At 49.1% G+C, this 13,838-nt stretch overlaps 1 protein-coding gene across 7 annotated transcripts in view; it reads right to left on the minus strand.

Annotated features, from left to right (window-relative positions):
- The window catches only part of Shroom3 (shroom family member 3), a 280,782-nt gene that overhangs the window by 4,903 nt on the left and 262,041 nt on the right, over positions 1 to 13,838 (minus strand). For 6 of the 7 annotated variants that reach the window (XM_075944414.1, XM_075944419.1, XM_075944418.1 and 3 more), the window contains 4 exons: positions 10,656 to 10,729; positions 7,823 to 8,710; positions 6,089 to 6,586; positions 3,897 to 4,050 (listed from right to left, as the gene is read on the minus strand). In XM_075944414.1, the coding sequence (XP_075800529.1) occupies positions 3,897 to 4,050; positions 6,089 to 6,586; positions 7,823 to 8,710; positions 10,656 to 10,729 (1,614 nt within the window). The remainder of the gene's footprint in view (positions 1 to 3,896; positions 4,051 to 6,088; positions 6,587 to 7,822; positions 8,711 to 10,655; positions 10,730 to 13,838) is intronic. The other variant, XM_075944415.1, reaches the window with a different exon arrangement.

Raw genomic sequence — 13,838 nt, forward strand, 5'->3', positions numbered from 1 at the left:
CCTCATGGCAATGTTTTCCTCCCTCACTCCCCCAAGTCTTTAATTACGGAGACTTGGGTTTGTGAACGCAGGGAAGAAGGTCTGAGTAACTACGGAGTCAAGGGAAAGCTGGCCGTGCTGCAGCCATTTTTTTTTTTTGCCAGAAAGATCTTTTTAAAAACAACAAAAAGCTGACTTCACAAGAACTCTCACTTAGGGCAGGAAAAGGGAGGAGGGAAGGACTTTTTCAAACATTATTTAAGTGTGTACCTGCTTTAGGTATGTGCACCGTGTATGTGCAGGTGCCCTTGGGCAGAGACTGTCAGACCCCAAGAGCTGGAGTTACAGGTAGCTGCCAGACACACTGTATGCGCTCAGAGAACCGAACTTTGGTCATGCAAAACCAACAGGTGCTCTTAACCTCAGCCCTCTCCCCAGCCCGAGAGATTCTTACAAACACACCAGTCTCTCACGGGAGCTACTAAATTTGTAAACCTCTGACATTTACCCACTTGGCTTCTCGTCTGACAAACTGCTAACTCTGGCTGTGTGAGATGCTATTTATATGGGTTCTTTTTCTAAACATAGTTCAACACAGCCTCCCTCCCATCTCACCATCTGCACACGAATATCCTGCTGGGCCTCTCTCCCAGATGAACAGACTGAGTCAGGGACCGGCTCTGACATGATCACTGCCAGATAGTCACCTGGCCTGGGCCATCAGCTACCCACACCGCCTGCCCAAAGCCTGCAGCCATGTTCTCATTACTGAGGTCATAGGTCATACTCTGTGCCAGGCGGAACAAGCATCTCACTGCTCAACCACTGCTTCGGAAACCCAACAGCACAGGTATTGGTGACCCCAGTGTCACCGATAAATAAGTACAGGGAGGGGGTGGAGGGGACAGAACATGCTCATACAGTAAGTGGCAGAGCCAGGCTTAAACCCAGGTAGTCTGGCTCCAGGGTGCAGACTTTCACTGACTACTTTCAGATACCTCCCCCAGGGATGCTCTGAGGTTCAGGTGAAATAGAGCTTGTGCGAGCACACTGGAAAACAAATACCAGACACAGCTTGCTTTCTGTGCGATCACAAGGCCAGGCCATAGTATGAAGAAAGTAGATGCCTGGAGGGCAGTACCCAGCTTCCCTGTGTGGCAGAACTGCTGGCCTCCTGCTCTGAGAGCCTGTACCTTACAGAACAAGAGCCTTCTGATGGCTGTTTTCATCAAGAAAAACTCATGCACCACTGGCCAAGTGGCTGGGACAGGTGGAATTCAGGCTTCTTTCTCTGGTTGTAAATCCAAGATCCGGGACACTGCGTGTTACTGTCTTGGCTGAGCTTTAGAAAGTCAAGGCAGTTTCTGACTTATGAGGCCAAACCTCCATCCCACTCTACCTGACCTGCAGAGGTCATGGGGCCTGATGGCAATGTCAAACTTCTCCAGCACATTCTCTGCCAGGAATCCTTCTCCATTTCTCCTCCAGGAGCCTGATGACTGGAATGTCATCGTATCTACTTGAGATGGTCCCTCGGTGCCAGTTACGAATCTGCAAGGTCAACTATCTTCCCAGACACTGTCCTAGCTGTCCCTGTCAGCACAGCGGTCTGGAGCTGGGGTCATCCTTAGCTGTCCCCGTCAGCACAGCGGCCTGGAGCTGGGGGTCATCCTTAGCTGTCCCCGTCAGCACAGCAGCCTGGAGCTGGGGGTCATCTTTAGCTGTCCCCGTCAGCACAGCGGCCTGGAGCTGGGGGTCATCTGATCACCCTTTCTCTTCCACACTCTACACTAATCCACCATGAGCTCCTGCCTATTTCATTAAAAACACGATATTCCCAATGGCTCCCTGGATGTTGTGTCATGGCTGCACCACCTTCCAGCGACTGCGCCTGCTCCCACCTGCTCTGGAGAGACTTTTCTGATCGCCAATCTGTCCTACCTTCTGCCAAGTCCCAGAGGGTAGCATGTTGTGACTAACTCACTGCAGTTTCCCTCTTCTGCATGTTATAATTAAAGCCCAAATTTCTGGAGGGCATCAGGGATGCTGGCCTTGGCAGCAGACTGAGGTGTACACCAACACCCCACATGGGTGAGCCTCCCGCTTTTCACACCCTGACAGTCCAGGGTAAACTAGGAAAGCTTGTCTGTAGAGCCCGAAGGGAGGGGGGACCTGCTTTCTCTCTCTCCTCTCCCAGCTGTGTCCAGTGTGGCCCCACTCTGGGATGCCCACCACACAGTGGTCGCAAGGCACCCCAGAACCCTTCCTGGGAGCTGGAGGGAGCAACCCTGGGTGTAGAGTATGAGGATCCACTATAATTTCCTTCTTCTCATTAAGGAACGCACAGCTGCACAGGCTGCTGTGAGGGAGAACCTGTCTTTCCAGCTAGAGGACAAGACTAGGGGTCCCTGGGAGCTGGACCAGATGCTTGAACCTCTAGACATGAACTCACGGTGCCTCTGGGCTCCCCTTTACGCTGCACATGGAGAAACAGAGCAGAGCAAAGGCTCCGAGAACTGTACTGCGCCAGAAATGCTGCTCAAGACCCAAGCTGAAGCTCTAAGGGAACCGGACAGTGATGGTGCACGCCTTCAATCCTAAAAGTCGGGAGGCAGAGACAGGCGGATGTCTACACAGTGAGTTCCAGGACAGTCAGGGCTATACAGAAAAAAGTCTGTCTCAACAAAAAAACAAAACTAACAACAACAATATCCAAAAACACAAAACAAAAAGACCACCGGCAGAATAAAGACAGGAAAGTGAACTTGACCGCCATAGCACCAGGCATGTATGTGATGTCCATACATACATACATAACTTACACAGCCAAAACACCTATACACATAAAATAAGTCTTTATAAAAAATGAAGATGAGCAAAAGCGCTGTGTACTTTCTTCTTTGCTACTATAATGCAGAGGTCTACGTGCAGGACAACAGGACAGAGGACAACACTCAGTTGAAGATGTCTCGACGGCACAGCACATGGGACGGTGTCAGACCCACAAAATGGGCAGTCAGTGGGATCTGAATGAGAAACCTCTGGTTGAAAACTGTGTTGTAATGGCTGTTGCAACACACAGCCCTGAACTCACAATGCTGAATCTGGTAGGGTGCCCTCGTGTCTCTATTTCTGGGGGTGGGGTGCCCCTTAAGTCTCTCCATTTTGGAGGGGGGCGTCTACATGCTGTGGTTTCAGCCAGCACACCAGGACGAGGCATGTTCTATGCACTAAGTAGGCTCACACATGAGTGTTCCCCGGCATCAACGACACAAGAGCGCACATCCCAGGCTCACTGAAGCAGGGGGCATGCCTGGACCTGTGGAGGGCTGTGGGCAAAGCAGACGGGCTCTGTCCTGCAGACACAGCCTGCCCATGTCTCCACGGTTTGTGGGGAGACTGTGCCAACAGCAGGGTCATTTAAAAATGTCCAATATTTAAAGTTTCTGTAAAGTACCAAACGCTAACAATTACATTTCAACCCTGCACTTTAAAGGTCTTTGAGGTACTGTGAAAGCTGCGGGGATGTACGAAGGTCAGTCTTATCTTTCCTCCAAGGGTCTGGCTTCTTTCCCTAATCAAAATGTAAGAGCCTCTAGTTTTCCTCGTGAATGAACTCCGACCAGTGGCTGAGAACAGCATCAGAATCCCTGGATTGTGTGGTGCCAGGAACCTGGGGTCCAGTTCCAGCTGGGAGATCTTTAATAACTAACTCAGCCTTTCTAAGCTTTCTTTCATCATTTGCAAGATTAGAATGACAGTAACTTACCTGTCCCGTCCACTCACAGGAGACCTCTGAGAACTCTCACATGCCATCAGGTGGGACAGGTTCGCCCCCTGCCTTAGGGGCTGGTAACCGTGCCCCTTACAAGGACCTTCACTACCTTCGGGGAAACAGCAGAACAAGTCCACTCTACCTTCTTCTCGTTGACGTCCTCCTGCTCCTCCTCCTCAGGCTCCGCCTCTGGCATGTCTTTGATTTTGTTCAGCAGCTCCGCCTTGGCTGCGGACACACTGTAGTAGGCAGGGCAGCTGACCAGCATGCCCACGGCGGCTTTCCTGTCATCGCTCCTGAAACACACGGCACAAGGTCAGAGCAGCTTTTCCGCATCTGGCCCTTCAGAATGTGCAACAACTTCTACTGAAGCTCTTCCCAGGAATGATAGCTGATGGCAAATTATTTATCGATGAGCGATTATGATGTGCTGGCCCCTAAAGCCAGAAAAACCCAGGTTGGAAACCCAGGGCTACGGACATAAGTGGGAATCGGAGCTACAAGTCATGCAGCTTCTCTTTATGATTCTTTTGTGGTAACGACCCTGACACTCCACAGTGTCACTGTGAAGTAAGACACTGACTTACTTCACAGAAAGACAATGTGGACTGATGGGAAAGACGCCCAAGGTATGGCACAACCCCAGACTACCGGCCCTTCCTATCCCCCCTTCTCCAGAATGTCTCTGATGCTTGAATACATACATTTTCATCTTCAGCAAGCCTCATAGCATACCACACTACAAGCCTGTGAAATCTGGAGCCTGCTGGGTTTTTAACAGTGAACTAATACAAAACCTAGTCCTCAGTCGGGTATGGCGGTGCCTGTCTGTAATCTCAGTACTTGAGAGGTGGAGGCAGGAGGATCAAGATTTTGAAAGCAGGGCTGGAGAGATGGTTCAGTGGTTAAGAGCACTGACTACTCTTCCAGAGGTCCTGAGTTCAATTCCCAGCAACCACAGCCATCTATAATGAGACCTGGTGCCCCCTTCTGGCCTTCGGGCACACATGGAAGGAATGCTGTACACATAATAAATATTTTTTTAAAAAAAGAATTTGAAAGCAGCCAAGGCTACTGCATTTCTGCATTTCAAGAGAAAAGGAGGAGGAGGAGAGGAGGAGGAGAAAGAGGCAGAGGGAGAAAAGGAATTAGAGTAAAACAGGCGGCGGGCTCAAGGCGTCCAAAAAACCTGGGAACTGAGAAACATGGCCTCTCATGCTATTTGTTTTACCATAACTGAGTTTTTTCATAGTCTAATTCACTTTTTTGAGGAGTTGGGGATGGAATCTAGGTCCTCATGCATGCTCAGCAAGTGTTCTACTGTTACAACCTCAGCTCAGATTACAGTCCGGACACCACCTGATGAATAAACGGCTCGCGGAAGTAAGCTGGGTTCTCCTGGAGAGAAATCTTAACTCTTCGATCACGTGCTATTATTTAACTCTGACCCTGTGATCTCACTCAAGAATAAAGAACCACGCAGACAAACATTTTACCATTTCCTCTCAGCGGCTGATCTACATGTAAGCCAGCTGATTAGGAAACTGGACAAAGCCTTCAAAGATGCGTTCCTGTGCCATAGGCCACTCACAAATCTACCGTCACAATGCACAGTCTTGTCACAGCAGGACTTTGCTCACTTCCACCAGAAGGTGGCGCATGCCTTCTTTCTGAAGGTTTCACCACCAAATTCACCAGGGAACATAAACTCTCAAAGACAACGTTTTTCTTAGACTACACTGTGAAATGACTTGGGTCTTCGTGCAGCAAGTAGCCAGGTAACAGCGCGACCACTTATACCACAGTGAGCTGCATGGCAGACCCATCCTGGAGCCCTTGTGGTGCCCAGTGGGCCACCTGCACAGTGCAGGTATTCAGTGATGATTGCTACAGTGTCTCTGCGGAGAAGGGACCACACCTACCGCACCTAAGGTAGCCTCCGCTCTCCAAATCTGAAACTGGAGAGGCAGACGAGGTGGCCACAAGGCCTTGAGTTAGAAGAGTGCTGAGAACGTAGCTCTTTTCTCCCTCCCACCCAACAAAGCACAACATTCTTGCTACTGATTCAGTGAGAATCAGCTGGAAGTTTCTAGACTGCAAACCCGTATCTGGGTGAAACGTTCTGTTTGTATTTCGTCTGGAATTGCTTACTGCTGAATCTATCTAACGAGGACTCCCTACTGCTCTCCTCTTTGCTGTTGGGCATGTATCCCGAGAGCACGCCCCTAAGCTTGGATGGAGCATCGTACTTGGTCAGTGACCTGTGGAAGTGAGAATGTCACTCAAGTACTCCAAAAGCCCCGAGCCCACAGGACTTCAGCTGTGAGAACTTACCTCCTGGCTTCACAGCCTGTCTGTCTGGCGGCTGTCTCCAAGGCTTTCCTCTTTGTACCACTCTCCCTCAGCACATCGGCATCTCTGGGGAACAAGCCCTCCATCAGGTCCATTGTCGTCTTCATTCTGGAGTCCGGGTCCAAAATGTCTGCCAGAGATTTGTCTTGATGGACAATCTCCTTGGCAAGAGCTTCTGTTCGGATATCTTCCGAGGTCTTCTGGGGCTCGGCATGGATTTTCTTTCCTAGATCCTGAGTTCTAGCGACAGGCTCATGGATGAGGCTTTGGGTCTGGCTGGGAGAGGCCTGCTCGCCGCCGAGAGAAGCGGTGAGCTGCGGCTGAGCATTCACGTCGGCGGCTGTGCTGGGCTCGGCTTCTGAACCTGCGGCTGGAACCTGGGGTGGTTTGGGAGTCATCAAGTGACCACCTTCGGAATGGACCGCACCAGGCTCGTGCCTGTCCTTTGAGACTGTCACCATGGGAAATTGGCAGGAACTACTGGGGAAAGAAAAGACTGTGGTTAAAGGGAAGAGTCAACAGAAGCTGAAGGCGAGAACAGAGAAACTGCGAGGAAGGGACTCTCATCAGGGCTCCAGCTTCCCAGACCAGGAGTGGTGTGAGGAGACACATCTGCAGGCACATCTGCGGTGCTCTCCAAACCATGAGCTCTAGGGGCCTTCTCCTGAGCCCAGGGCTGGTCTACCCAGACACACTAGCAATTCAGTTTGACAAATGTTGCTATTGGGCTCTGGAACTTTCTTTAAGGTACAGATGGACAGAAAATAGTGGTGGTGACCTTTGTGGCAATCAGAAGATGCTACCCCATAGACATTTTGTTTATGTTTGTTTTTGAGACAGAGTCTCTCTATATAGGTCAGGCTGTCCTGGACCTCACAGAGATCCACCTGCTCCTGCCTCCTCAGCACTGGGATTAAATGCCTGGCCCCATAGAGTGATTTCTTGCTTTTTTTTTTTTTTGACATTTATTTTATTTTTACATGTATTTATTCGGGGCGCATGTGTGCTGTAGTATATGTATGTGAAAGGCAGAGGACAGGTTCTCTCCTCTCACCATGTGGGTCTTGGGAACAAACGCGGGTCATCAGGCTTGGGGGCGAGCTTACCAACTGAGTCATCTTGCTGAACTTCAAAGGGAATTCTGTGAGCAATCACCAGGCTCAGACTGTTGAGAAATGCTTGTTCCTCGTTAGCTTGGCTTCTGTCACTTCCTCCAACTAACTAACTAACTAACTAACTAACTAACTAACTAACTAACACTACTGACCGTAGCTCCATCCTGTATCTCTGTGGATATGGAGTGCCCATAGACAGAAGGTGACCCTCACAGCTCAGCCTCCTCTTTGAGAGGCTGCCCCCAGGGTGTGTGTGTCCAGTGCAGCCGCTGGACCAGGAGACCCTTACAGCCAGACAGAAGTCATGTTCTCCCATGTCTGTCCTGCCAGCAATAAAACTGTGTTTCTGAATTCTAATTTTTATTTCTTTAACTGATCCAAACTCAGTCAGGCAAGAGGAGTTGGGTCTTGGCTCTTGAAAGCCTCACTTCTCAATACACATTAGCCCCGCAAGGCAAGCAAACGGATGGTGGTGCTGGCTTCATGAGATGAGCCAGCATAAAGAATGGGGCTCCCTGGGCACCCTGGCTGTGGACACCTGTGAATGAAGGACGACACCCCACCCTGTTCAAAGGCTGGCCTGGAGCGGCTGCGCACTCACCTGCTGCCGGCTTCCTTGTATGCTTCACTGTCCAGCACTGCCTCATACATGACTTGGGGAGGAGGTGGAGGAAAGTCCTCTGAGCTGTTCACTAGGGTTTCCTGGCTCAGTGGAGGAGGTAGAGGTGGAGGTGGGGGAAGAGCTTCAAATGTGGGGCTTGAAGTAGCCCTGGGGTGCAAGTCCTTCACAAATACTTCGTCCTCATAGTCCCCCCGGGGTGGTGGGGAAGCCTGCAGGGCTGACTCGGATATCCGGAGAGAGATCCTCCCTGGAGTGTCTGGGTCCACAGTGCTGCAGGAGCTTGGCAGACTCTGGTTTTTATAGTGCTTCAGGTCTGCAAACCCAGGCGCCGAGGCGTCCTCTGAAAGGTCATCTTCCCTGACTGCAGGGGCCCACTTTGTCCAAGATGGAGGGGGGCGCTGAGGCAGGGAGGCCCTCTTCCACATCCCCTCTTCCAGCCCATGCTCTGGGCTACTGAGCTCATGGTATTTTGGGATGGGAGGCTGGGTCAGACTCTGGCCATCGTTTCTGTGGGTCACTGCAGGGGCAGAGGGCGGAAGTGGCTGTCGTCCAGGCTGACCGCTCCTTTCGGTCTGCTGATCGATGGTAAGCTGTGACCGGGAACTGGAGGGGACAGGTGGTGGCAGAGGGGAGCTGGGTGGGGCTACGGAGGCAGCTCTGGCATCTAGAAAGTGGCCTTGCATTCCTGCTGAAAGTGGCCTAGAGCAAGGTGTTCTAAGCTGTTTCGGGTGGTCTGGGATTCCAGAACATTCAGTAGGGGCTGAGGAACCAACAGTGGATTTGCAGCCTGAGCCATTCCAGCAAGGGGTAGGATGGTGTAGGGGCAACGCCGGCTCGTTCTGGCCTCTGTCTGAGCAATTGGCAGACCTGGAACGAGGCACAGACCAAGGGTTAGAGCTCTACACAAAGGGCAAACACCGAGTGTCAGAAACAGGGTGAGGCCCTCACCCCAGAAGCCGAATACTCTTCCTGAACCAAGTTAAACAGGGCAGACAGCCAGAGCTCCCTCAGGCAGTACCAGTGCGGCCCTTCTTTTACTAACCCTCCCGCACAGCCCAGGCTCCTCCAGGACACACATGTGGCTTCTGAGTCTGAAGCTTTGATTATAGCATTCTCTGTTCTCTAAGTCTCTTAGTACCCTCATTTCCTACGACAAAGAGGGATAAATCAATAAAAAGGAGGGAGATGCCCCCTAAGGAGCTAATTCTCTGCAGGAGACTAACAGTGAGCAAGTCCCTACATGGTGCCTAGAGCAAGTGTCTGTAGTCACCAAGGAAACCCAACAACCAACAACTGCCACCTTTGCTACTGAAATCGGAGACAGACAGACAGACACACACACACACAACCACACACGTGTGTACAGAGGTGGAGGGAAGAGGTGAGGAGAGGAGAGAGTACAGGGGAGGAGAAGGGAGAAAGTCTGGAGTACTGCACCCTGGACCTGTGATGTGGCAGCTAATGTGTGGATTAAGAAGACAAGCTCTAGCAAACCCTGTCATTTGTGAGTTCTGTATCTGCAGTTCCCAGCTGGCTGTGGCAGGGAACCTGGGGAGGAGATGACATCTTTCATTTAGCCCACCTGAGACCCCGGATGGAGCTGCGGCTCTCTCATACATCCCCGCAGCAGTTGGCCGGAGAATCACAGCCATGCGCGTGCCTTTACTTTTGTTAGGTACGGATGCCTGAGTGAAGAGCTTCTCGGAGCTTCTCCTGCTCAGATGTAGCCTCTCTCCATCCCCATGACAGACCTTCTCCAGGGACCCTGCTACACCCCTGGGCTGTTCTGCACATCTAGTGGACCGAGGCAGCTCCTCTGCGTATGCGTCTTCCTTCTGTTCGGGAAGTTTGGCATCCCTAGCACCTAGCAGAAGGTGCCCTGTCGGTGCAGGTCTGACGAAAAGAAAGGTGTGTCTTCTGCCCAGTCATTGTCCAGACTGGAGGACAGGAGCTGTTTTACATTTAGCATCGTAGCTGGGTGTGGGTTTACACCTATAGCTCCCAGCACTAAGGAGACTGAGGCAGGATTCAAAGTTCCAGGCAAGCTTTTTGGGGTAGCTAGCAAATTCCTAGACTATAGGGAGAGAATTTTTCAAAACAAACAAACAAACAAGACTTAGCATCCTCTAGGGGCCACCTCGCCTGCTTTCAGAAATTTAATGTTAATACGGTGAGTGTCTAAGAATTAGACTGGCTGCTTAATGGGTGTTGTATTAGTCTGTGTTTATGATGTCCCCTTTAAAAGCCTCTAGACATACATCATAAACACAAAATGATACAATACCCAGTAAGAAGACAATTCAAAACTTAGCCTCTTTTAGTTTGTTTGGCCTCGCTCACCATACTAACATTAAGTCCCTTTGGAAGCAGGATTTAAGTTAAATGTTTCATTTGGTTGAGCTTCTTCACAGTGACTGTTTCTGTTTCTCAGAAAGGATTTTAGGGTAAAAACAAAGCACCTTCGTTCATTTAGCTAACATAATCCAGGTTCATATATGACAGATTTCTTCTCGCTGTCTCCACCACGATCTGTTTACACAGCCATTCCCCGACGGAGACTTGAGTCCTTGACGATCTCTGACTACTGTCAATAGTAAACAGTGTCGCTATGAACTTCGCGTGCGAGCCTCTCTGACTCGGCTTTCCATTCTCTGGATATATGCTCGGGACTGCTACTGTTGGATCCGATGCTAGCTCCGTTTGTAACGCTTTTAGGAACCTCCAAGCTCTTTCTGTACTGCCACCACCTTACATTCCCACAGTGCACAGGGTTCGGACCTCTCACCCTCTATTGCCACACACACATACATACCTAGATCCAGGGCCAGCCAAACAACATGGGTCCTTCACAAAACCAAAGCTACTGTCGTCCCTCAGCAGCACATCCTGGAAGCACAAGAAAGAGCAACACTGAGTGCAGGAAGGAAAGAGCAGGAACCTGCATCCTGACCTCCTGCGGTACGGATGCTCCCGTTGACTCCTCAGAGCTCCCGGAAGATTGCTGACAGCGGGCACTGGGGAGGAGACAGGCCCAAGGTCAGAAGTGGGAGTCAATGTGAGAACCTCCTCTGATTGCTGCAGGCATCCCCCCCCCCCAAGAACCTCTGTCAAGGAAGAGGCGTCTGATAAGGGTTATTTTGGAGCTCACAATTGCTGCAATACTTAATTATGATGATAATGACATAAATTCAATGGGGCAAACTTTTGAAATGGAAACAAGGGGTGATGGGAAATAGGAAAGACAACGGGGAAAGTTACAATTTTGCAAACTTTCAAGTATTCTGAATAGGAATCTAATTTGTAACTGGGCAACAGTAAACTCCCCCAAGTCTCCCCATTGTGGAGATCAGTACTCTCAGGGTAGTTTTTATTTTTACGTGAGTAGATGTTGGTGTCTTGGAAGGGTTAATACTTCAACACTGATGGTGTAAAATCCATCCCATGCGATCTGGTCATGGTGAAGAGGAGACTGTTGCTATGGACGATAATGTAATCAGTTCTCTATTATTTACAGTAACGGGACATTACACTCTGAACCTAATTTTAGTAACTTATTCACTATTAACTCGTCTAATGGGATAACTGCCTTTTACTTCCTTATCCATGACTTTGACTGGGTGGAAGAGGAAACTCATAGTCAATTAAGACTCAAATGTTGCTGGCTAGGGAGCTAACAAGTGGACATAGTGCTTAGTAGGAGCTGGAGTCCAATTCTTAGAACTCACATAAATGCTGGCGGTCATAGTGGACTACCTGAGATCTAGCACTCCAGAGACAGGGGGTCCCCAGAGCAAGTTGGCTAGCTAGATTAGTTACACTCATGAGCTCTGAGTTCAACTGAGAGACCCAGATGCTGTCTCACTACCACCAGCCCAGAAAAAAACAAAAATCATAGAAAGATTTTCAATGTCAACCTTAGGCCTCCACGCACGCACACACAAACACACATGTACACATGTCCTGCAAACACATACACGTGTAAACCAAACAGTCAAAAGATTGGATGGAGATATAGTCCAATGGTAGAATGCTTGCCTAGCATGCATGAGGACCTAGGCTCAATTCTCAGTACTGTCTCTCCCCTCCACTGCTGCTCCCAGAAAGTCCAAGGTCACAGGCAGAAGAAGCAAATGCCCAGACGTTAATAACTGCACCTTACCCTTATCAGGTATATTACTGTGTGCCAGACACTGTGTTAAAGATTTTACATAAAATATTATCTATTTGACATTTCCATTAAAATTTGCATGCATATGTGCATGCATAAGTACACATGTACATACATGATCAAGTATGTGACTACAGCTCAGAAATACTGCTTACAGTGGAACCAACAGAGGAACTAGGATTCAAGCCCTCTTCAAAGCCCAAGATCTTTCTGTGGAATTGAAATGCGTTAAATGCAGCTGGTAGATGCGAACAGGTCTAAGCATTTGCAGATGAAGTCCACGCACTGACGCATTATCGCTGCAGGACAGAAGCTCCTGTTTTCAGGACCCCTACAGTCCTTTAAGCCTCACCTACCACCCTCCCTGAGCCAGTTTTTGCCAACAGTTAAGCTGAAGTGCCTAGAATCCATGTGAGCTCCTGGCACAGTAAAGTTAATCATATCTTCACATTCAATTACGTCCTTGGGGTTGCGGTACGTGAAAGAAGATAACCTCCTGATTTGGCCCTGGAAAGGATGTTTATGTGGGTATGCATTCCCAAGGGGGGTGGCGCTAAATCCAATAATCAGCTATGAGAGAATTTATCAACCTTCCTGGTAATCAAGATACCCCTCCCTCAAAGCACTGGGCCTTGAACACGCCAGGCAAGCTCTTTGCCACTGAGCCATATCCCCAAATATCATTTGGACAGAGGGAAGGAAAATGTCTTCCCAGCCTAGTATTTACCCGAGGTGGATGTCCTCGTGTGTTTTCACTGTCAGAGAATCTTGACTTTCTATAAACTGGTATGTGTAAAGAATGGATGAGGGCAACAGAGAAAAGCACTGGCTGTAGAAGAACACAGCCACAGACAAGATACTAACCTGGTAAACAACTAATTTTTGGTAATTGATGGAGGAAGGTCATTGGTTAAATAAAAAGGAACTGCCTCGGCCCATTTCATTGGTTAGAAGATAGGTGGGAGGAGTAGACAGAACAAAACGCTGGGAGGAAGAGGAAGTGAGCTCAGACTCCACAGCTCTCCTCTCAGGTGCGAGAGTTAGCCTAGAAGAGGCTAGATAGGAATGGGCCAAAGCAGTCTTTAAATGAATACAGTGTCCGTGTAATTATTTCAGGGCATAAGCTAGCCGGGCAGGCGGCTGGGGTTTTGGGGACGTAGCCCCGCCGCCGCTCCTCCTATTACTACAGGTAATTATTTCAGAACCGACTTAAAGAGGCAGACAGAGCTCTGTGAGTTCAACCAAACAAAAGCAAGGGAATCTAAACCAATCTGCTAGCTCTCAGCACACCCAAGACTGTAACCTGAAGTGGATAAAATCCCAATCCTGACTCTTCTTGAGGGGTTCCAAGTTTAATATCTGTGACTACCAAAATACAGAGATTGCAATAGTTTTCTGCTTTAGGATATTAGTTTCTAATATCTACTAAAATGAATTAGGAATCCACATGGGAAATTAGATTTTTTAATGTAAGTAATAACTGATAAATACTCAAATGGAATCACTTTACCACCTGATGTTCTCAGACAGAAGATGTCTTGCCATCTTTTCCGCATGCCAGTCTGTTTATTCAAGGAAACAGCATGGCTTAATGACTTTAAGACTAGAGCAAGGCAGTGTTGCTCAAACATGATTCTCTGCTACCGTGGGCGGATTTTGAACTCTTTCTAGGCACCAGTTACCTCTCTTTAATGTAACAGTAATAGTATCAACCTCGCTGCACAGACAAAGACTAACTTTACAGTTACACAACATACAATGACTGGCACAGAGTAAAAACTCGATCAGTGTTGGTTATCTGTGATTCTACAACTCACAGAAAGTCAA

The sequence above is a fragment of the Microtus pennsylvanicus genome, chromosome 12, assembly GCF_037038515.1.
Source record: "Microtus pennsylvanicus isolate mMicPen1 chromosome 12, mMicPen1.hap1, whole genome shotgun sequence".
Taxonomy (NCBI): domain Eukaryota; kingdom Metazoa; phylum Chordata; class Mammalia; order Rodentia; family Cricetidae; genus Microtus; species Microtus pennsylvanicus.